Raw genomic sequence first — 24,579 nt, 5'->3', positions numbered from 1 at the left:
ACCAGCTATGCCAACTTATATATACGGGTATGTATGCTGTGCATCAGCATACATGTTCTTCTTCTCGACCATTTTTAAAACTATGTTGGATCTTTTCTGTGGGATGTTCAACGGCAGACAGCAGAAAAAGTTGAAAATAGTCAATAATTTTCAAATATCGTTTTCAATATCGATATTTACATCCCAATATCGAAATTTGCTCGAATATATTGATATACCAATATCGATATTGAATACCGCCCAACACTACTTTCAGGTGGACAGTCCTTGAGACGATCATCAGAGACGATCTTGGCGATCAATTAGTTTCTCGAAAACGCACTTCAAATTCATAATTTACCTTACAAATTCAGAATTTACCTTTCACTAAACGTATTTTGAATTTGAGAACAAGCTATGCCAACTTATAGATACAGGTATATATGCTGTGCATCAGTATCTATGAGTCAATGGATTAAATACATCATTGTTCTTCTTTTCGGCCATTTCCAAAACAATTTTCTATGTTGGATCTTTCCTGCGGGACGTTCACCGGTAGACAGCAGAGAAAGTTGAACACAGTGAAAATTTACAAATATAGTTTTCAGTATCGATATGCATGTCCCGATATCGATATTTGCTCCGATATATTGATATATCAATATCGATATTGAGTACCGCCCAACACTATTTTCAGATGGACAATCCATTAGACGATCATCAGAGACGAATCTTGGCGATCAAATAGATTCAGAATTCATATTACGAGTTAAAGAAGGAACTGATTGGATGCCGATAATTGTCACATCCAGTGATATTTTAATATAATTGCCTATATTTTTCAACGAGAAAGGATAATGTGGAATAATTCATATAGTGCGAAGTCAATGTCAAGACACAAAACTCACCGTCTAGCACTAATTAAAATGAAAAATACCCGATGTTCTCTGGACTCACTGCATGCTCAACTAAGCAGCTCTTATATAAGATTCAATAAATAAAAACAAGTTTTTTTCAATTTAAAATAAGGAGCAACATTAAAACTTAAAACGAACAGAAAATATTACATGAATGAGGGGTGTCATCCTTTCCTTAACACATCTCTCTTTACACTAAAGTTTGATTTTTTTTTCTTCCAGTTATTTAGGAATGACTCCTGAATCAAAAATTTGAATAACAGTTTAATTAGAATAACAAGCTCTTTCTAAAATTCTAAAAAAAAACTTTAGCCTATAGAGTGAGGTATTCTGGAGAGAGTGACCCCCCTCATACACGTAATAATTTCTGCTGGTTCTAATTTTTAATGTTCCCCCTACTTTTAGTTGAAAACACTTGTTTTTTTTTTTATTTAATTTCTATTTTTTTAGATAATGCTGGGAAATAAAGCTTCCCCTCCATGGATAATTCCTTCTTCCACGGAAATTCATCCAAGGGAAGTTCCTCCAGCGTAACTCCCTCTTCACGATAAAAATCCCCTCTGAAAAATGTCTGTATACTTCTCAATAACCAATACTATATGTAAACAATTGGCAAAGTTCATAGCTTGCACTCCTTCCCCCGGAGACTGTTGGGGTCAAGTTATCCTCAAAAATATAGTTAATAGATTTTCTATTATGCTGAAAAAAGGCTGTCTATATATTTTAATCGGGTGACTTTGAGAAAAAAAACGAGAGTGGAAAGGGGGCTAGATGCCTTCCAAAAATTTTGGTCACTTAAAAAGGGCACTAGAACTTTTGATATCCGACCAGATGATTCGGATATATGAGTCACTGGCTCGATACAATCATCCCTGGGAAAAAACAACAACAAATAAACACGCATCCGTGATCTTTTTTCCGGCAAAAATGCAGAATTCCACATTTTTGTACATAGGAGCTTGAATTGGGCAAATTATTTCAGGCTTGTAATTTTTGATGGGTAACAATAAATTTGATAAATTTTACATATTTTGAATAAGCATCAAAATTCGATTCTTTTGATGTATCTATTACTATCCATACTGTGTTTCTCAGAGTTTCGGTTACTATTGAGCCGTATCACTCTACACTTCGTTGCCAGGAACTGTTTTAAAATATGAGAGAGGTACCTATAGACGTTTCTATATAAACAACGAAATTTATAAACTACATAAACACAGTCTGTTATGAGTTAGATCATATATAAAACTGTGTGGGCTACCTCTTGCCAAAGTGATTCAGAGGATACATGAAGTTAAAGTGGAAATTGCAATAATTACCGAAGACAATCAAAATGAGGACGCAAATATGTTTAGGGAGGGGATTTTAATTATTAAACTGACCTGTATGGTGCAAATTTTAGGTAAATTAAGTATTTTGAAGAAATTGATGCAAGGGCCACAAATGCATCTATTAATTTAAAATTTAATTTGAATACACTCATAAGAAAAATGGAGCTATGGAAGACAAATCTGATGAAAAAAAATTGATATACTTTCTTTTTTAAATTTCTGCACTCATGATACCATAAAAGCAAACAAAAATCCATTTGCTGAACGCTTGGATACTTTGTTAATATATTTTTTGAATTAGTTTAATAATTTCGATTTTAGAAAATGTGCATGGAAACATAATACTTTTAGTGAAGAAGAAGATGACAAATTTGAATTAACAAGTAACAAGAAAGAAACTTGGTTGAATTATCTTGTGATACTTTTTTTTAAAAAAAATTTCAGAATGCATCTCTAATTCAATTTTTGGCTAGGTATTAAGAGTGAATATGATATTTCGTTAAAAAAAAAAAAACTTTAAAAAAATTGCTACCGTTCGCAAAATCTTATCTGTACGAAAAAACAATTTTCTGTCATAGCTGCAACAAAATTAAAATAATGTACTCGTTTGGTTGCAGAAGATGAGCTTCGTGTAGCTATCTCATACCTGACACCAACATTTGACAGACTTTGTGCTAATTATAGCCAAGCACATCTGCACATCCATCTCATTAAAAGACAATAATTTAAAATTGTTATTCGTTTCTTTGTAATAGTTTATCTTAATAAATTTTGTGGTACTAAAAATTGTCGTGCCCATATTATTTCATAAAATAGAAGGGAGGCTCCATATGATTAAATGTTTTTAAGGTAGCCATGGTAAAATAAATTTTGGAAACTACTGCTTTAATTAAGAAATATGAACTTTTTAGCTGCTAATGTGATAGCATTGGTTGATTGGGTTCTTGAAACAAACTTGCTTTTAGACTAATGTTCCAGTAGTTTCTATTTATACCGTCTACTTGTTGAACCCATATCTTTTTAGTAATGAGCAAGTCGTATCCAGGATTTTTGTAGGGGGAGGGTACAAAAATTTTTAAAAAGACGTATCAAAAGCAATTTTGTGTGCATTTTTGTTATATTCTACAAATTGGAAAAAAATTCCAGTGGGGTCAAACTCCGTACCTCCCCCCTGTGGGACACGGCCTTGGCTCAACAATTATGATTCTTGGTTCCTGCTTTGTGATTTAGTATCTTTTTTAAAATTAAACTCGATATCAAGAGAAATTATCCTATAAGCTATGGAAATGCTATAAGCTATCCTATAATTAATCCTATAAGCTATAAATTTTAATCCTATAAAGCTATATTTTTAATCCTATAAGCTATAAGCTATGGAATATAAGCTATAAGCACTGTGTCACTAGCTACCATACTGTTTCAGTCTGTTTCCAATGCTCAAAGGGAGCGTAAGTAAAGGGACATAAATTTTTATTTTTGGGAAAATGGTGTAAAATATAGCCAAAAAGGGCACAAAAACATATTTGTAAAAAAAGAAAAGAAAACTGCGAATAAAGAAAAAGAGGAAGAAACAAAGAAAAAGACTACGAACTGAATAGTAAGCAAGTGACTTTAGAAATAAACTATATTCATTAGTCGAATTGCTCTGTATCAATAAGAAATTGAAGTACCAAGGACCTAGTAATTTTACAGACACAAAGTAAACACAAATTGAATGGAAAAAAGATTAACACATCATTTAAAGGCTTTACCAAGAGCGAGCGAGGAAAATAATAATTGTTACATTCAAGATAAGGTATCACTTAATAATAAAAACTATTTATAGGGTCTTTGAAGAGAGACTAAAGAGAGACATGGGTAGACTAAGTATAAAACAAACTACAAGACCGTTCAATTTTCACACTCAGATTCATAAGTGAATATCGAAAACCGTCTAGTCTCTTCCCAACAGACGATGGGTGTATTAAGATATAGCCCAGTAACAAATCTTCATTTAAGTTTACTTCTTATCTTCTATCGTCACCGGAAAATCTACCTCTGAATGCTCAAAGTGTCAGTAGATTGAAAATTCAGCAAAACAGATTTCAAATTCTAAAATTTGAATGCTTGAACGAAAATATATGCATTTTAAATAGATTATCAGTTGATACTAAAAATCATTTATAGAGTCTTCCAAGAGATGTTGTATGGTATATGTACTGGATTTGGCTCTCCGCAAGTTCCAGTCGCTGAAATTTTGGCCAGAGCTGTGCCAACTTTGCATAGTCCATCCCAACGTCCAAAATCCTCCAACTTCTTACAGGTTCCGGATATTGACCAGCCGAGGTACTTTTCATCTTATTATTTACTTTCTTACAATCATAGTCCAGTGTTTTTAGGCGTTTTCCACCTTGGAATTTCAGATAGTCAGCTATAAATTTGTATAAACTTCTTGAGAATGGGGACTCGAGCCCTGGTGTTGGTGGTTATTTGATTTGGTTAAGAGTCAGTGGTGTGACTCTGTAAGCTCAGGCAGAGTCGACCCGGATCTAAATGGTACCTGGAGGAATCTGGGGAAGGTAAACATGAAGGGTGTGTAAAAGCATAGCCCTCAACTCTCTATTACGGTTCCTGGCTTAAGGACCATGCAACAGAGACCAGCACCGCTGAAAGGGATTGTAAAGCTAAACGCCGTATCTTTACCTTACCTTCATCCTTACCTAAATTTGTTTTCTAAGCTTGAATACAGTGGACTATCTGTGACTATAGATTTCAAAGGAAAAAAATCAATCATAGAAACGTGTAGGCTCCATATCCTATTTTGTCTAGATGCTAATATCAGGATGCTAAATCCTTAACCTGGTGATATTCTGATGAAATTTTCGATTTTATCTGCACATGACAGTGCCTGTTTTAGCTCGTGGTTTTCAAACTAAGTTGATCAGATCTACTTGCCATAGGGCTGCTGGTCAGGACTGCTATAGCGGGAAGCTTCCCTCCATAAGTACCTAAAAGACTTCATTCAACTTACTATTGCCGTGTGGCAATGATATGCTAGTAAGGGTTATCTCTAAACACTTTATCTTAATGGATTAAATATTTATAAAAAGAAGATATTTCTCAGGACTAGTGGCGTATCATTTGGTGGAAAAGAAAGGGAACCACATCTTCAAGTTGATGAAAAATTATATATAGGACACACATTGCTCTTTGTCAAGTCAGCTTTCTCCGTTGACAGCTGCACGAGTAACTTTCTAACATTTCAAGACTAAGAAAATAATGACGGCTTGCTTTCAAGGACGCATGTTTGTAACCAATTTCTTAACTTCAAGCTTAATTAGAATTCCTTTTCGAGAACAACCGTTGAGACATAATCAGAGCTGGCTACTGCAGCTACTTCTCACTGTTCTTCTTCCGCTAATGTGAGTCCTTGAAATGTTATCCTTACCAAGAATTGTGAGACTTCAATTTATCTAAATCAATTTCTTATTATTTTTAAAATAATCCTGGGCCAAAGCTGTATCGAAAAAGAAGTTATAAGAGTTGAATAGATTGGCATAAGCTACAGACACGTAGATAGATAGATAGATATTTTATTAAGTTAAATTAAGTTCTTATAAAATAGTTCAAGTAAACCGCAGGATAGAAAAATATCTGCAAACATGAAAAAAGAACGAAAAAATGGAAGAAAAACGTATGAGAACAAAATATAAATATTCAAAGCATATACTTCGTATGTAATATTAAAAAATACTTGTCAGCCTGCAGATACTGGCAATGCCTCCTCTATTAATCGGCTAAAAAGTTTCAGAAAATTCAAGTTCAACTATTCTTATCTTAGAAAAATTTTCCACCACGCATTGATAACGATAGTTTTTAAACTTTATAGTATTTGAAAAATCCCCCCTCGACGACAATTCTCCGACTGTAAAATATATCCCGTGCGAAAACTCCTCCGTGCAAAATTTCCCTCACGTAAATCCCCCAAAGTTTCTCTTTATTGGGGGATCGAGTCCACAAATCGAATAGCACGATATTGCACTAAATCGATGAACACGAACAATGATTTATTTTTTTAACCTTCACGTTATCCCCTGCAGAGTTAATCCCTGACTGAATAAGATTGTCTTTTACCCTACATTTATATGAGCTACCAAAATAATTTATTTCGATGACATATGCAAAGATTCGGAAAAGGATAGTCAAAAAGAGATGTTCAATCGAAGCAAACTGGTCTCATAAGTGAAATAACGGATTATGGTTTATGGACTCGGAATTTGGGCGAAAAATAAACTTTTCTATAATCCGAGGTTGAATTTCATACAGAAAACATCTCGAGCAAGGTGTTTCTCAAGGTTTGATCGAAGGTCATGCTTTGGATTTTCTTTCACTTTCTGATGTGTTAGATACGAGAAAACGTTTCTTCCAGAAATCATTTCTGAGGGAAGTTCCACCCAGCCGAGTTGGCAACAATGCCCTATAAAATGGTATTCCTACATTATTGCAGGGTTTAAAAGATGCGATGCTTAAGATATCGATGTGTCGGACTTTATGATACGGAACGCGAGTGAAATCTCGATAGCCCCCGCTTCGCCATATTCCATGCTTAATAGCAAAGTCAACGCTTGTTTCAATGAACTATTAGCATTGTAAGAATATCTTCAAACCCAGCCACCTATACCCACCCCACTCCCATTCTGGTTGAAAATAAACCATTGTGAAAAATGTTCCTACTGATTTAAGGGATCTGGTTTGCGAAAAGATAATTGGATACCTGATAATCGTGGATCGTAATAAAGTAGTAATAAAAAGTGGATAGTAATAACTTGAGATTTGCAGTCAGCCGTATCCCTTGCCGCTTCAGCCTCTAAGAGCTTACCTAATGTTCTAACCAAGGTCCTTTATGAAAAAGCACTGGGTATTGTTCGGTGTATTCCTGAAAATGTATCAGTATCATCTATAAAGGAGGGGATACCGGGTTCAGCATGTTCCATAAAAATTGGACTCTTGAACTTTTCCGTTTGGAATTTCTAGACCTGCTAGCACTGCAAAATGCAATTAACTATGGCCTACAACTTGGACTTGAGCATTTGTGTATCGAAGTATATCAAGAATTACTGCGTCGTTGTTTCCACGTTTAAAGGGTAGATCACTCCGTTGGTAGATGTCCACGCTCTCCTAATCTACCGAAATGCTCCCATTGTTCTGGGACTCACAGTAATACCATGAACAGCCCAAGCTCAGCTGCTCCTAAGTGCACCAATTTCGGAGAAGAACATGTTATCTCCGTATGTGTTAGAAACAAAGTGCTCGTTATTAAGAAATGTGCTTGCCAAGGCAACATGATGGCTTCTCATATAGGCTTAAGTTTTGTTTCTATGAACATTAATGATACTATAAGATAAGGGTCTGCTAATCGTCAAGCTGCTTAATTTTGATGTTGTATTCCTACGGGGGTATTTACTTTCTAAAGTTAGTATGAACAGTTTAAGGCTACTTACGATATATTTATTTGAGAAGGAAAATAGATAGAATAGATATCGCGAGAGTATTCCGAGTTTTGTTGAGCTGTATAATAATCAGGAAAGTCAGTCATTAATTTTATTATTATCTATTTATTTTTAACTTTTTACCTAAGTGCTGAATCTTTTTCCCTTTTTTATGTATTTTGAACAATGAATTATGTTTGACGTGAAGGCAAAATTCTTTCGATACGATATATATATATATATATATATATATATATATATATATATATATATATATATATATATATATATATATATATATATATATATATATATATATATATATATATATATATATATATATATATATATATATATATATATATATATATATATATATATATATATATATATATATATATATATATTATACATACATATATATATATATATATATATATATATATATATATATATATATATATATATATATATATATATGTAAAATTCAAATTTGGTAACAACACTGTGATATAAATTTTCAAAAAAAAAAATTCTATTCTATGTGTGCTGCTCACGATATATTTATTCGAAAAGCAAGATAGATCCTCGCTAGCTCTTCTTCTGGCAGCGCAAATACAGAAATGGATCATATTAGATGTAAGCTATGCTTACAGGCCATTGTGGCCTAATTTTTTTACCTGATGAATGAAAGTTTATAGCATTGTTTTTGAATAAAATTACCTGCCTACCTACCTACCTATGACGATAATGTCCCTTTAATTAGTTTTTCTCGATGAGGGTTGACTTAGAATTTTCGTAAGTTGTGGTCTCAACTCAGTGATATTAACCTATCTATAAATATGGAAAAATGTAAGTTTGTGTGCTTTAATAGTAGAATTTCTGTATCTCCACCAAATCTTTGTTCGATTTCATTACCGTGCTCAGATGAATTTAAATGGTTTAATGTATCGTTTTGCCCTTTAACTTCCGAAACCTGCTCAGAGTTGTTTTCTAATGCATTAAAAACTATTCTTGGGTCATATGGTAAGATATCTCCAAATAGAGGGCCTTATAACCATAAGGGTCTAGCTCAACTTTACAATAGTTTTTGTTCTCCAGCAGTAAATTTCCTATTTGGATTCCACCATCTACTGAGGAAAAAAGATTTACGCAGACAAAGAAGTGGTTACTTTAGATATTGCAAATATCTGATGTATTTGCCCTGCCGTTTCAAACATAAAATATTCTATCTCGCTATGGTGTTATTGATGCTTACGCGCGACTCGCCAGTGTGGTTGCAAATACTAATATTGTTGTTCTGTCACTGACCCACTAGTCTACTTTTTTTTTACCATGATACTGGTTAAATTGTTTTTTGTTTTTGTTCTTAGCAATGATATTGTAGTTTTGTCTTTGTTTTGTTTTGCGTTGTGCTATATATGTTGGTTATGATATTGTTGTGTTAGTTTTTCTCTCATATTTTTCACTACTCTGCAGTTTCATTTTCAACGCTCATTTGTGGGTTATTAATAAACCAAAAAAATGAATAAAAATGCAAATCAAATTCATTTTAATATGGACCCCCCTCCACCAAATATTCTAGGAGAATTTTCCCCAAAAGTGAAATAAAGATAATATTTATAAGTTGAAAAGTATTTGAAAATTATATTGAATACCAAATTAAAGAAACTGTTGGATTCCAAATTCAGAGAATACATTAATAAACAAATGTTATAATTTCGATAGTGTGTTATATGGTGGAATTCATAATTAAGTAACATGTTAATTGATATCCAGAAAGTGTGACAAATTTGACCAGAAAAAAACTGTCAAGAAATTTGTGTTCAGGGTCTCTAAGTATTCGGGTCTCTAATTTCTGTCAGCACGAAAATTATTAAGAGGGCCTTGGGGTGGGGATGATTTTATACCTAAAACCTTTGCAAGCATGTATTCAACAACTTTTTAAATTTTTTTGACGATCGAATGAGCAGTGTAGCAGTGCACATAGGATATACACACAGAAATACATTCGATTTTATATATACAGATATAGTATTTATTCCGGTACTAAATCCATGCATCAACTATGTTCCTGTAAATTTATATTTTTAGGCCCAAGAGTGTTCCAAACTCTCCAATGGTTATACGGGCATTTTCGAGACTTGGGAATTTAACTTCTGGCTGGAGTAGTAGAGCTGGGGCTTCGCCGAATGTGCTAACCAAAAAATTTGACAGACTACCGGCAGAAGAAAAGAAGTGGGCATCTACACAAGATTGCAGTAAGTTTCAGCGTTTTGAATATCTAGTTTGAATTTGTTTGAGCCTTATATTTGAATAATAATCATATTAAGAAAAGTTAGGTCTTTTCATACTGCCCAAAATACAAACTCAGGAATTCGACTTCTTGCTGGAGAAGTAGGGTCGAGCTCTCACCATGTGAGCTACCTAAGAAATTTGACAGACTACCGGCAGAAGAAAAGAAGGAGACATCCACGCACGTTTGTATATAAGTTTCGGATTTTTAGTTTTAAATTGTATATAATTTTAATTATTAATTTGTGCACTTAATCAATATTAAGGCTAAAAACCTTAAGCATATTCACACTGTTGACAAATAACATTTCAATGACAACAGATTATTTAGTTTCTTCATAAAGTGATTATCAAGATTTGAAAAGAAATAGAAATATTTTTTCCTAGCAAAAGAGAAAAAAGAAAATTGTTTTTTAATTTTTTTATTGAACTTTTTTTTATAAAATGTCTTGTATAATAGAGATTTTGTTAGTAAAAGAAAAGCATTTAAAAATGAACATTTTTGCATTGAGATTCTCAAAAGATAGAAATTATAAAGCTTATAAGCGGTTCAAGAATTATAAAGCGGTTCTTTTTTAATTATTGCCTAGATTTTAGTACCATTTGTCTAAAACTTGTTTCTACTGTTGTCCGGGATGCGGTCGCGTCATTTATCAATGCCATCTGCAAACCCATTGTTAGAAATAGTATGAAGCGGCACTGGTGCATGGAATGTGGCTGCTCCCGGAAAGCAATATCTTTCCCTGCATGGGTTGGCTATAAGAAAACACACTCACAAAATTCTAACAGTATACTTTTTTGCAGGTTTTACATGAATAAGGGGATTGAATGATGTTTCCCTTTTTGCAAGGAAATAAAACCTGCATATTTCCTTTTGTAAGGAAATATGTTTCGTTTGAGAAAAGGAAATTTTACTTCCAAGACTTTTGGATTAAGACTACGTCAGAATGTAAAGGTTTTAACTTGTAGAACACAAGCTCACGAAATACTCTGTAATGTACTTTGTCGCAGGGTATACATGAAGAGGGCAAGGTCTGTTTCATTTTTAGCTAGAATAGGAAATTTCTGTGGACTATTTATTTGGGTTTCGACATTATGCAGACAAATATTTTTTGGGGTTAGGTTTATGTAAGTTTGGTTAAATAATGGCTGAAATGTGTTGGAGCTGAGCTATGGGATGATTGAGCTATGCAGGTGAACATTTAATGGGTTTTCTTTGTACTACTTCAGGTTCGCTTTGTTGTGGGGGATGGGGAAAGGAGGGGTCGCTGTTTTATGTCTGTATTTAAATGATTGGAAGATAAACTAGAAAAATCTCTGAGCTAGTATTAGAGAACTAGCGGTAGCGATATTTAAAATAGTGTTTTAGATGACCTCTTCCCCCTCCTTGAACGGACCAAAACCCTGAAAAATATCAGGTCTATAGTAATAGAAAAAAAAAACAAGGTTAAATTATATTGGCTCAATAGATTGGTGATTATTTAGTGTGGTGTTGAGCTATTTAGAGCATTTTAAAAAGGATTTCAAATACTATATTCTTTCCCTTTTATTTTTGTGGAAAAGAGAAAGGCTTTCCCTTTTTAGCCTTACCGTTTGTGGATTTAAAAAGAGTAAGTCTTTGTTTTGATCGAAGTCAATAATGTACTGGCTGATTCTGAAAGGTAATGCATTCTAAACTTTTTCTTTTCTAAGGCAAAGAAGGGAAAGAAAACAGAGACAGAAATGGTATAAACCTTGCTGTTCCTCGACTAAGTGTTTGTGCAGATATTCAGAAAATAGACAGAAGCAAATTGGCGCAAACTGAAGTAAGTAAAAAGAGTCGTTTAATTCCTCACTTTTTTTAATCCTTTCTCCAACGAGGGAAGGTTTAGCCCTATGATTTAAAATTGTCTAAGCCTGATTTCACTGACGATCCTGAACAGTTTATACAAGAATACCCCCCCCCCCCCACACACACACACACCAGGAATGGACAATTTTTTTTTTAATTGAACTGCCATATCAATAAGGTTAAGGGTTCTTGAACTGTTTTTTGTACATTAATAGTAATATAAGCTAATGTATTTGTTAATAATGCAAGTTAAGTTTGATTAGCTATGACTGTTTTGAAAACATTAATTTTTCTGGTTTACAGTTGTATTTTAAAATTTGTATTCAAGTCTAATGCTAAACTTTTTGTCCAGTTTTTGAACTTTTGGTGATTCCCTTCTTTACTTTAACGATTCTTCTTTCCCTTCTTTTTTACTGAAACGATCCTGAATCTGAAGCAGTGGCTACCCTGAACGTTGGTGTATCTTACCCGACCTCTTTTTAAGGCTCTTTTTATATTGCGTTCTGTTGTAACTGTTAATATGCTTCAATAAATGCATGCAAGGTCTATTGTACAAGTAATCCTGTATTTTTGTCTTTAAATAAAATTAAGTTTTTCTCATTCCATCAATTAATTTCTAATGTTTATAAAAACAGATTTTTTGAATAAAACTTTTTGAATTAAGAATCTTAACAGCAAAACTTGCTTTTGCTGAGGGTTTTACTTCAAAGCAGGACAATATCCAGCATTATTTCTTTGGTGGGGGGATACCAGAGAATTTTTCATTTGGAGGAGGAGTTTAAAACGTTTTTACCCGTATTTCAAAATTTGTCTTGTCAGACTAAAGACATTAGTCTTGTCAAACTATCCCAAGTTCCTGAATATACCGAAACTATAAAATTTTAAAATTTAAACGCTTTTATATCCGATTTTGAAGTTGTAGTTATTGATAAAACTAGACTAGAAAGGCTTTTTGATAAATCAAAAAGCTGTTTTTTATAACAAATGAAACACTCAGACATTAATGTACAGCCTGATTTAAGTTTTCCAAGTTTTTCCAAGTTATTCGCCTCAATAAATCTTCTTCTCCAGGGCTCTTAAGTTTGTTAACATAATACAACATAAAAATTGGTATACACAATTTGTTTTTCTTTCATTGTTGCTTTCTTTTTTCTTTAAGGGAGGAGGGATAAATCAACCGATTCTTATCCATATTAAATGTTCGTTAAAGTTCAAAGTTCTAGGCTCTTAATGAATCATGTTTTACCCCCAAAGCATAAAAACAATAAAAAAACTGGAGTTAGTTGAGAGCAATAGTTTAGAAAGTATAAAGGAAATTTAACAAGCATAGCTTTTTATAGTGATGTACAATGGGACACACGACTTTCTAATGTTGTGGGAATTGGAATCGAAAGTAGTTTTGTTTTAATCCATACGCAGAGTGTCTACGTAATCCATAATCTACCTAACCCAACGGTATCCCAACCGTATCCCAGCCTAACCTAACCGAATCCAACTAACCCAACCTAATCCAACCTAGCCCAACCTAATCCAACCTAACCCAACCTAATCCAACGGTAGAGTGCACTTTGTTGCTGCAAGCAACAAGAGTGCGCTTACCGCTATTAACAGCAATACTACAAATATTATTATTTTCGTATTGATTACGTAAAAGGAAATCTTAGCTCCGAATTGAACTCCCCCTTGAAAATTTTTTGCAAAATAAAGATGTGGATGCTTTGACAGAAGGATTCCAAGCATTCACCTCCATGCCCTCCAAAACAGAATTATTACGATTGAATTTAAAGCTTTAGTTAAGTTTCAAAAAGGCTCTTTTTCTTAATACCCAAAGGCCCTTCCCCAGGACACTGACTTTTTACAAACTTGGATATTTTAAGGAAACTTTTCCAAAGACAAGTAAAGGGCAGTATTAAAATCTAATTATAACAAAATGGCCTTTGATATAAGCAATTAAATGCTTACATAAACCATTAAATTTGAACAAAAGATTCAGCTGTATGCTTAGGCTCCAGTAAAGAGAAAAGGGTAGAGGGGCAATTGCGCCCCCTGAGCCAACAGGTGACAATGGAAAAAAACTGAGACTGGGGTCTTTTTTCTTCGTATTTATTTAAAGCTAAGACATTTTCACTCTAAAGAAGATATTATAACCGATTAAGCACATTACAAGTAGGCCCACTTTAATTTCTTTCCCTTCTACCTATTATTGTAATAAAAAAGGTACTAATAGCAGCCATAATTTGTCATTTCGGTCTAACCTCCTATCATTTCTGTTGTCTTTTCGGTCAATTGTCAAAATGAAGCAGCATTTTAACAAAATATCTGACTGAAACATTTAACTAAACATTTTAAAGCAACTCCCGAGTGCTTGAAAAAGAAATTTTCTCTGAATAAACCTACTCTAGACGAGAAGGATCTGTTCAATATTTGAGGGCAAATCAGGTTGAAGATAAACGAAAGATTTAGTTTGAGGGTCGTTTTCAGCAGAGATAAATAAAATAGAAGGTACAAGGTTCGATATATTAGAAACAGTGTTGAAAACCATCGAGTTGAAAATATGCCTGTCAAATTGATAAGACCAATTGATAAACAATTTGAATCAACAAATTGATAAAACCATATAAAAACAAGCTGAATCATTATATCTGCTTTTATGCCCTGAAATTATCTAAATTCATTTTGTTTTCGGAAATAATTAACTTAATGGTAACAGAAATGCAATAATTCCAATTTGGTTTTGTAATTTTTAGCGAAATGACTTGCCTTTTTGGGGATGTTTACCCCAAATGTCTGAAATAAAGTAAGTTTTCTTTAGCTAGTAACTTTTTATGGGTAATTTAAAACTCAAAGATCATTATATATTTCGAATCAGAAAAAAATAATACTGTTTATGTGCTCATTGCCCTAAAAATTCCTTTTTTAGGGTTTTAACTATTATTAGGCAGTCAGTCCCAACTTACAGTTTGTTACCGCAAATTTATTGAAAATATTGTAGGTAGAAGATTAAAAGTAAAACAAAACAAAAATAATGAAGTCATTGCTGAAGTGTCCACTTTTTTCCTTCTTGCTTCTTTTCTGTCCACTTCCTAATATTACCCTCGTTTTCATGGATGTTTTTATTAATTAGATTTTTTTCTATTGGTCAAACGTCAATGCAGGTTAAAGGTATTGCTCAAACAGCCACCTTGAAGTTACATTGAGTCATTATTTGCAAATTTTGACACAGGTCTAGCGGAATTGATCTGAAGGAAATGGTTTCTGTCTCTTGTCCCTGTATTCTATCATCTCCCTCTAGCCCTCTATAATGATTTTGGATCGAAATTTAGCGTTGAATGAAGGCTGATTATAAAAGATTTATCAAAAAGGAAATTATAAGAATTCGAACTTTGTTACTGTAGAACATGAAAAATCTGAGCTAGTTATACACTTTGTCAGTAATTCTAAACTGAACGGCAGTCTCAAGATTTTCCCCAAAGCGAGGACTTCACGCATAAGTCCTCGATATTTATGCCAAAGTCTTAAAGTCCTTCCACAATATGACAAGTCATTTTCAATAAAAGTGAATGTATTTTATGGAAGCACAGTTCAAAACCAGAGATTCCCCAAGTTATACTTCTTTATTCTGACTATACATTTAGAAAAGCTGTTTCGATTTATAGAAGACTAATTAAAAAAAAAAAGTTTTTTTTAGGGGCTGTTCCCTCTTCAACGCCCTGCTCTTTATGCTAAAGTTTTTACTGTTTAAAAAGTAGAGTTGTGAGAAAGAGTCAAACTTTAGCGTAAAGAGCAGGGCGTTGAAGAGGAAACAGCCCCTTTCATATACGGGGTAATTTCTGCTCGTTTTAAGTTTTAATGTCGTTCCTTACTTTCAGTTAAAAAAACTTGTTTTTTTTATTTAGTTTCTGAACGTTTTTTAGTTAATCCATGTTTTGATTTCGGCTCTCCGCAGATGAATAATTAAAGCGAAATTTGAATACTTATTTATTTGGCTAAATGGCTTTCCCATAGTTTCGATCGAATGATTTTGAGAAGAAAGGAGGAACAAGGGGGCCCAGTTTCCCTCCGATTTTTGGGTACTTAAAAAGGCAACTAGAACTTACAATTTTTTACGAACATTTTCATTAGTAAAAGATATACGTAACTTACGAATTACGTACGCTTACGTAACAAACTTCTATATTCGTATGTTTTTATTACGTATATGAGAGGGTTATTGCGCTATGAAGGGTGATTTGCGCTATGTACGAGAATAATACTGCTGCGGTTAAGGTAGGAAATGAGGTTAGCAACTGGTTTTGTATTAAATCAGGAGTTAAGCAGGGTTGTGTTCTATCCCCCTTTATATGGATCATTTTGATGGACTTCGTCTTAAGGAGCACAGGAAAGGCAATTGGAGACCATGGAATCAAATGGGGAGGAAGAACGCTCCTGGACTTAGATTATGCTGATGATTTAAGCATATTAGATGAAAGTGTGAGCAAAATGAATGAATTTTTAGAGGTTTTACGAGTTCAGGGTGCTAAAATAGGCTTGAAAATTAATGTTAAGAAGACTAAGTCACTAAGGTTAGGAATAAGTGAAGATGAACAGGTGACCTTAGGTAACGAAAAGATTGATCAGGTTGGGAGCTTCAATTACCTTGGTAGTATTATTAGTAAAGATGGTGGGAGCAGTGAAGATGTTAAAAGTAGAATAGCTAAAGCTCAGGGTGTTTTTTCACAGTTAAAAAAAGTTTGGAAGAATAGAAAGATAAGCCTACAAACCAAGATTAGAATATTGGAAGCTACAGTGATGACAGTGGTCAAATATGGCTCTGAAGCATGGACACTCCGAAAAGCAGATGAAAATTTACTAGATGTTTTCCAGAGAAATTGCCTACGGATTGTTCTGGGTACCCGGCTGACTGACCGTATTTCAAACAGTAGGTTGTACGAAAAGTGTGGTTCAATCCCGCTTTCTGGGGCTATAATGAAAGAAAGGTTGAGATGGCTAGGCCACGTTCTACGGATGAAGGATGACAGATTACCGAAGATTGTCCTTTTTGGCCAACCGTCTGGGGCTACACGGAAAGCAGGTCGTCCTTGTCTGGGTTGGGAGGATGTCATAAATAAGGATTTAAAGGAAATGGGAACTTCCTGGGAGGGTGTAAAGAGGGAGGCTTTAAATAGATTAGGTTGGAGGAGGAGCGTGCGTAGCTGTGTTGGCCTCAGGCGGCTTGGTGCTGCAGTGAGTTATTAGTAGTAGTAGTAGTAGTAGTAGTATGAGAGGGTTCGCCCACTCGTCAATACCTCGCTCTTTACACTAAAGCTTAAATTTTTTCCCTGAATCACAAAGGCCGTAGAATAAATAGTTGAAATTACTAAAAATACTTTAGCGTAAAGAGGGAGGTATTAGGAGGAGGTGAACCCCTTAAATGCGTAATATTTTCTGTTCGTTTTAAGTTTTAATGCTACTCCTTACTTTCAGTTGAAAAAAAACTTTTTCATATTTATTTTTTCATTGTTTTTTTTTAGATAATGCTAGAAAATGCTGCGCCTCTTCATGGAAATCTTCTTCCCCCATGAAAAATTCCTCCATGGAAAGTTTACCCCACATAACCCCCTCTTCCCAACCCCTCCTCCCAACCAAAAAATCCCCCTGAAAACGTCTCAACACTTCCCAATAACCATTACTATATGCAAACGCTGGTCAAAGTTTGTAGCTTGCAGCCCCTCCCAAGGGGACTTTGAGGGAGTAAGCCGTCCCCAAAGACATAGTTATAAGGTTTTTCGACTATGTTGAATAAAATGGCTATCTCAGAATTTTGATCCGACGACTCTGGGAAAAAAGTGAGCCTGGGAGGGGGCCTAGGTGCCCTCCAATTATTTTGTTCACTTAAAAAGGGCACTAGAACTTTTCATTTCCGTTCGAATGAGCACAATTCTAGGACCACTGGGTCAATACGATCAACCCTGGAAACAATAAAAAAAAACCAAATAAACACGCATCCGTGATTTGTGTTCTGGCAAAAAATACAAAATTCCACATTTTTGTAGATAGGAGCTTGGAACTTGTACATTAGGGTTCTCTGATACGCTGAATCTGACGATGGGATTTTCGTTAAGATTCTGTGACTTATAAGGGGTGTTTCCCCCTATTTTCTAAAATAGGGCAAATTTTCTCAGGCTCGTAGCTTTTGATGGGTAGGACTAAACTTGATGAAACTTGTATATTTAAAATCAGTACTAAAATACGATTCTTTTGATGTAACTATTGGTATCATAATTCCGTTTTTTAGAGTTTTGGCTACTATTGAGCCTGGTCGCTCCTTGCTACAGTTCGTTACCACGAACTGTTTGATAATTCTGATTTCAAACGACAATTTAAAAATCTTTTGAAACTTAATGGCATACAATTAGTACGCACAAGGTTGCTATCTGTAGCACGGAAGTGCTAAATTCAGTAACTGAGTGTAGTACGTGCTCCATTGAACTAGGGCTTTTTTTATATGACCAAATTATAGCACTTGTGTGCTACATTTTTATTTTTGTCTTGTACAAAATAATAAGGAATATGAAAAAAGGTTATGAAAAAAGTAAAGGAGTTAATAAAAAAAGGCACACTGCGTTTTCGCCTTATTTGTTTCGGAAAATTGGTGAGAAGTTTGATATAACCAGACATGGGTCCTTAAAAAATGGGGCTATTTTCTTATTACTACGGGCCGTGTTCGTCTTTTAATAGCTTGCATCTACCACTGCAACCATAAAATTAAATTTCGGCGATATGTATTTCGTAATGTCAAAAGACAAGCCGAGGCATAAGTCCAATCAAAGAAATAGTAGTAGACAATGACTTTCCTCATTTTATAAGAGAACGACGAAACGATGAAAAAGCCATGGATAAAGACATTGATAAGATATGTATTTCAAAAAATGTTGTCACTTCTTCCGTATTGCCGAATCTGAATTACAGTGTCATTAAAAATAATACATCCTAAAAATCATAAAAAAAACCTAAAATAAAACTAAGAAAACTGACAACAAATGTCAAAAAGCAATATTAGAATGAAAAATCATTCGTTAATTAAAGTAAATGAACTTTGAAATATCAGAACCAGTTAAAAACAAAAACTAATAAAACTTAAAAAGAATTAGCTAATATATGCATTAAATTGTTTTTTCAAAAGAGACATAAACTTGGGCAGCACCTGTACCAAATAAAAAAAAATGCAGAACAAACGTAATATTTTTTCAAAGGTTGTTTCATATCTGGCTGTAAAGCAACAAATGGAGGACAAGATAGGAACGGGCTCAGAAAGAGTCTAAGGCGGGAAGAACCGAGGTGGGGTGTATCTTTGTGGAAAAAATGTTTTCCCATTCGAGTGTTTGCTATTGCCTTTTTGGTAAAACGAAGGCACAATGTAACTCTCCTGCGCTAAGTCAAATTACCATCGTCAGTTTACCGTTATGGAGTCTGATTCAGATACACTCCGGCTTCTATTAAACTAACTTCACACGGAACGAATGAATATTTTATTTCGTAATGGTTACCCACAAGCTGAAATAGCCCAATTTGCGCTCACGCTAAATAAATATAAAAGTTACACTAAGCTACACTAAGGAGAGATAAAAAAAAAAGAAAAACAAATCGTAACAGGTATTTCCCTATACTTGCTTTTAATGTAGTACATTATATAAAAAAATCCTATACATGCTATGGGTTGACTTTACATGACATAGAATAGGACTTTTCCTTGTGCATTTACGGTGATTTTGATGGTGAAAATGTGAGGAGGACCAGAAAACTAAGGATCCAAAAAACCTTAAGCCTAAGAATAAGAATAAGGAATCTCTTTTCCCAGCCAGAGAGGTTTGTTTGAACTTCTTTTATGGGAAAGGGGTTGGGGAGCTTACCCCACTGGGCTTATTAAATATTAATTATGTTTTTATTAAACGCGACAATACATCATTGAGGAGCGACATGTTCTTTGGGACTGTTTTATCTTTCTCTAGCTTATCTACTAGGAAAGATATTTTTATGCCGTTGAAGTTATTTACTTTAGCGTTTATTAGGATAATTTTAAAGCCACATGTTTCCATAAAAAAAATTCACACCATTTTGTTTTCAGCTCATTGTTGGAGTCTGATTCATATACATTCTGACTCCTGTTAAACTAATTTCACTCTGGGGCTGTTAAGGATTAATTATGCTTCAATGTAACCATGAAAATTGGCAGTGCATGACACAAGGGTGCCGTGTTCTTGAGTACCATTCTATATTTTCTCAGGCAATTGGTTATGTCAAGGTTTTATGGATTTTGCTTATTTTAGGGTTTAATATCATTTTCAAAAAAAAAAAAACTTTTTTTCAGTTCACTGTTATAGAGTTTGATCCAGACACATTCCGACTCCTATTGAACTATCTTCATACTGGGTCTGTTCCATTGACCTGTTCAACCATCCCTGGCCTAATTTGTGCTGCTGAACATTATGACCTTCCAGATTTGCTGCAAGCTTGCTTCCATCATGCTAAGCAGTTTCTAAGAATAGAAATAGTAAGTTAAAACCGTATAATACTTGATTGTCAGTTATATCTTAATAGAGTACATACTATAAAGAAGTAAAAGAATTAGCTTATGAAAAATCTAAGTGGTCCAGCAGACAAGCATGCATAAAGTAATTGGGAGGAGGGGAAAAGTAAACAGCCAACTTAGTAATAAAAGGGAAAAATAACCTTTGTATATGTAAAAAAAGAACTATGACCAAGCTGCGAATTCTTGGAGGATATCTACTCGAGGATCCCTTGAAGGATATCTAATCAAGAAGGATTTATTCGGTTCCCCCATCTCTTTGGACTTGAATCTATCTACTAATGGAGTGAGCAAAGAAAAAGCATTCAAAATCTGAATTTAATTAGTCAAGGTAATACTATGAAAAGAATCTGTATGAGCTTTGGGACCCTCCCCCAATTTGCCTGGGTGGGTACCTATCCTGAACTATCTTTAAAATAGGGTATGTACTAGTGTAGACTTTATTATCCGGGGCTTTATCAGCCAGGCTAATCAGAACCCCCAGACTTCCGAGGAAGGTTTTTCAAACAGTTCGTGGTAACGAACTGTAGTAAGGAGCGACCCGGCTCAATAGTAACCAAAACTCTAAAAAATGGAATTTTGATACCAATAGCTATATCAAAAGAATCGCATTTCAATACTGGTTTTAAATATATAAGTTTCATCAAGTTTAGTCTTACCCATCAAAAGTAACCAGCCTGAGAAAGTTTGCGTTATTTTAGAAAATAGGGGGAAACGCCCCCTAAAAGTCATAGAATCTTAACGAAAATCACGCCATCAGATTCAGCGTATCAGAGAACCCTATTGTAGAAGTTTCGAGCTCCTATCTACAAAAATGTGGAATTTTGCATTTTTTGCCAGAAGGCAGATCACGGATGCGTGTTTATTTGTTTTTTTGTTTTTTTGTTTTTTTGTTTTTTTTTTTCCCCAGGGGTGATCGTATCGACCCAGTTGTCCTAGAATGTTGCAAGAGGGCTCATTCTAACGGAAATGAAAAGTTCTAGTGCCCTTTTTAAGTGACCGAAAAAATTGGAAGGCACCTAGGCCCCCTCCCACGCTAATTATTTTCCCAAAGTCAACGGATCAAAATTCTGAGATAGCCATTTTATTCAGCGTAGTCGAAAAACCTTATAACTATGTCTTTGGGGACGACTTACTCCCCCACAGTCCCCGTGGGAGGGACAACAAGTTACAAACTTTGACCTGTGCTTACATATAGTAATGGTTATTGGGAAGTATACAGGCGTTTTCAGGAGGATTTTTTTGGTTTGGGGGAGGGGTTGAGAAGAGGGGGATATGCTGGGGGAACTTTCCTTCGAGAATTTGTAATGGGAGAAGAAAATTTCCATGAAGGGAGAGCAGGATTTACTAGCATTATTTAAAAAAAACAATTAAAAAATAAAAGTGAAAAAGCTTTTTCAGCTGGAAGTAAGGAACAGCAATAAAACTTAAAACAAACAGAAATTATTACCCATATGAGGGGCTCACCTCCTTCTAATACCTCGCTCTTTACGCTAAAGTATTTTCGGTAATTTCAACTACTTATTCTACGGCTTTTGTGATTCAGGGGGTCATTCTTAATGAATTGGGATAAAATTTAAGCTTTAGTGTAAAGAGCGAGGTACTGACGATGGGGCGAATCCCCTCATATATGTAATAAAAACATGAGAATACAAAAGTTCTTTGCGTACGCTAATTTATAAGTTACGTAAATCTTTTACCAATAAAAAGATTCGTAAAAAATTAAAAGTTCTAGTTGCCTTTTTAATTAACCAAAAAATCGGGGGGCAACTAGGCTTCGTCCCCCGCTCTTTTTTTCTCAAAATCATTCGATCAAAATTATGAGAAAGCCATTGCGCCAAAAAAAAAATATGCAAATTTCGTTTTGATTATTCCTCTGCGGAGAGCCAAAATCAAAACATGCATTGATTCAAAAACGTTCAGAAATTAAATAAAAAAAACAAGTTTTTTCAACGAAAGTAAGGAGTGACATCAAAACTTAAAACGCACAGAAATTACTTCGTATATGAAAGAGGCTGCTTCCTCATCAACGCCCCGCTCTTTACGCTAAAGTTTTTTACTGTTTTAGAAAGAAGAATTGAGAGAAAGAGTCAAACTTTAGCGTAAAGAGCGGGGCGTTGATGAGGAAGCAGCCTCTTTCATATACGAAGTAATTTCTGTGCGTTTTAAGTTTTGATGTCACTCCTTACTTTCGTTGAAAAAACTTGTTTTTTTTATTTAATAGATACTAAGGAAACAGATTGAAATAGGCTAATTCACTGTCTATTAGTTACAAGTGAAAAATATATTGAAAATGTATTTATAAAACGTTAATAATAAACGAGAATATATTAAAAGGAAAAATCAAATTTTTTGATATGATTTTCTGTTTTGGTAGTGAAAATTCATTTCTTGGAATTATTTTCCTTATAGTTGTAATCGGTATAGTATTTGTGTCTAGTCGATTTTGAAAAAAAAAGAGAGTGTGGAGCCTTTCAAAAGTCATTTTAACTAACTTTATTTGTCCAGTTTTGAGGTTTAAGTGTCAAAGCACTTGATTGATATTTGAAATGAAATGAAATCATGTAATAATGGATAAAACTTTTAATTGAGACTATTACAAGATATATCTACACCTAGATGATGGCATAATGCTCGATAATAAGTATAGTTTATCAAGTGTGAGTTTCTTCCGTTTTTTAATTTTTCATTTTTGCTCTTTAGTGTTTTTTCATCTATTTTTGTTCTTTTTTATACCGTTGACAAAAGCTTCTAGACGTGAAGCTGAAATAATCGGGCTATTTATTAGTACGCATAATTTTTCAATGTTTCAATCCAAAGTTTTGTTTAAATTCAAAGTTTAACTCAATGTTTGCTATATATTTTCATGGTCATTTTTATTGGAAATCTTTTCCTATAAATGGAAAAACAGTGTGTCCAAGGAAATTATTTACCGTTTGATTGAGTCTTAACTTTGAACAATCATAAGGATAGGAGCTAAATAATTGAACAAATTGAATAGAATGACAAAACAAAAAGAAATCGAATAAGAAACGAATGAAGAATAAGGATAAATAACAATAGCAAAGAAATGGTTTAAACAAAGAAAAGATAAAAAGCTCTTCTGTTTAATTTAGGATGATGCAAGGGCAAAAGTTAGTAAAAAAATCTCCATTGTAACTTACTAAATTAGCAACAACTATTCGGTAAAACTAGTTAGTTCTGCGATTGAGTGTAAATAATAAAAAGAAAATTATAATTATTTGCATTTTTCTATTTTTCTTTCATTTTTTTCCTCTCCGTGTTTATATCCCTTATCTTGTATGAATATTAGTAGATATGATTGCAATGATTTTCCTTACGTTCATAGGCCATGGAGCCTTTTGTGGGGATGTTAAAAGGGATGCATGTATTGATTATTTGATATTAATAAAGTTGAATTTGATACCCGGGTTGGGCCTCAACAGATTTGAGATAGGTGCTGCGATTCGGGATTTTGGGTACCCAAGAAATTCAAAGGGGCCTAAAATCTGGTGTGCCCGTGACTAAATTCGGCACGGAAAATCGATAAAATAGTATAGATTACATGATTTTGCAGTTAATGGGTACCAATGGGATACTCTAGTATTAACTCCGTGAGGACCGGGGTTTGAGTCCTGGTGTCGTCGGTTATTTGGTTAAAAAGGGATACATGGCGTGACTCTGTAAGCTCAGACAGAGTCAACCCAGCTCTAAATGGGTACCTGGAGGAATCTGTGGAGGTAAACAAGAAGGGTACGCGAAAGCATAGGATGGCTAGCCCCCAACTCCCCATTGTACTTCCTCGCTGAAGGACAATGAAGCGAAATAAGCACCGCTTGTAGGGATTGAAAAATCTGATGCCGTATTCTGTACCTGTTTGTGTGTACTCCTTACTTACATACTCCTTACTTACAATTTGTTACCACAAACTGTTTGAACACGAGTATGAACAGTTCCTTGTAAGTCATTAATGCTATTACTGTAAAATGGAGGAGAATAGAATGCCAGACGAAATATATTTCAGTACGTTTTTTTACATATGATTATGGTTTTATATCTAACCTTCTTGATTTTCTTTGAGTTGTATTAAGAAGTAAAATTTAGATATTGTATGACACCCTATTAATATGATCTTTAGAAATGTATCTTGTTTTATAATGTGAAATATAAAAAAAATACAACAGGCTAGACA

The 24,579-nt window shown here is 34.1% G+C and overlaps 1 protein-coding gene across 2 annotated transcripts in view; it reads left to right on the top strand.

Annotated features, from left to right (window-relative positions):
• The window catches only part of LOC136030399 (uncharacterized), a 224,900-nt gene that overhangs the window by 185,689 nt on the left and 14,632 nt on the right, over positions 1–24,579 (top strand). For both annotated transcript variants that reach the window (XM_065709345.1, XM_065709344.1), the window contains exons 21-24: positions 4,394–4,552; positions 9,790–9,956; positions 11,683–11,795; positions 20,169–20,351. In XM_065709345.1, the coding sequence (XP_065565417.1) occupies positions 4,394–4,552; positions 9,790–9,956; positions 11,683–11,795; positions 20,169–20,351 (622 nt within the window). The remainder of the gene's footprint in view (positions 1–4,393; positions 4,553–9,789; positions 9,957–11,682; positions 11,796–20,168; positions 20,352–24,579) is intronic.

This window comes from Artemia franciscana, chromosome 8 (genome assembly GCF_032884065.1).
Source record: "Artemia franciscana chromosome 8, ASM3288406v1, whole genome shotgun sequence".
Classification (NCBI taxonomy): Eukaryota; Metazoa; Arthropoda; class Branchiopoda; order Anostraca; family Artemiidae; genus Artemia; species Artemia franciscana.
The sequence above is the reverse complement of the archived record's forward strand: the minus strand, read 5'-3'. Positions and strand labels throughout refer to the sequence as shown.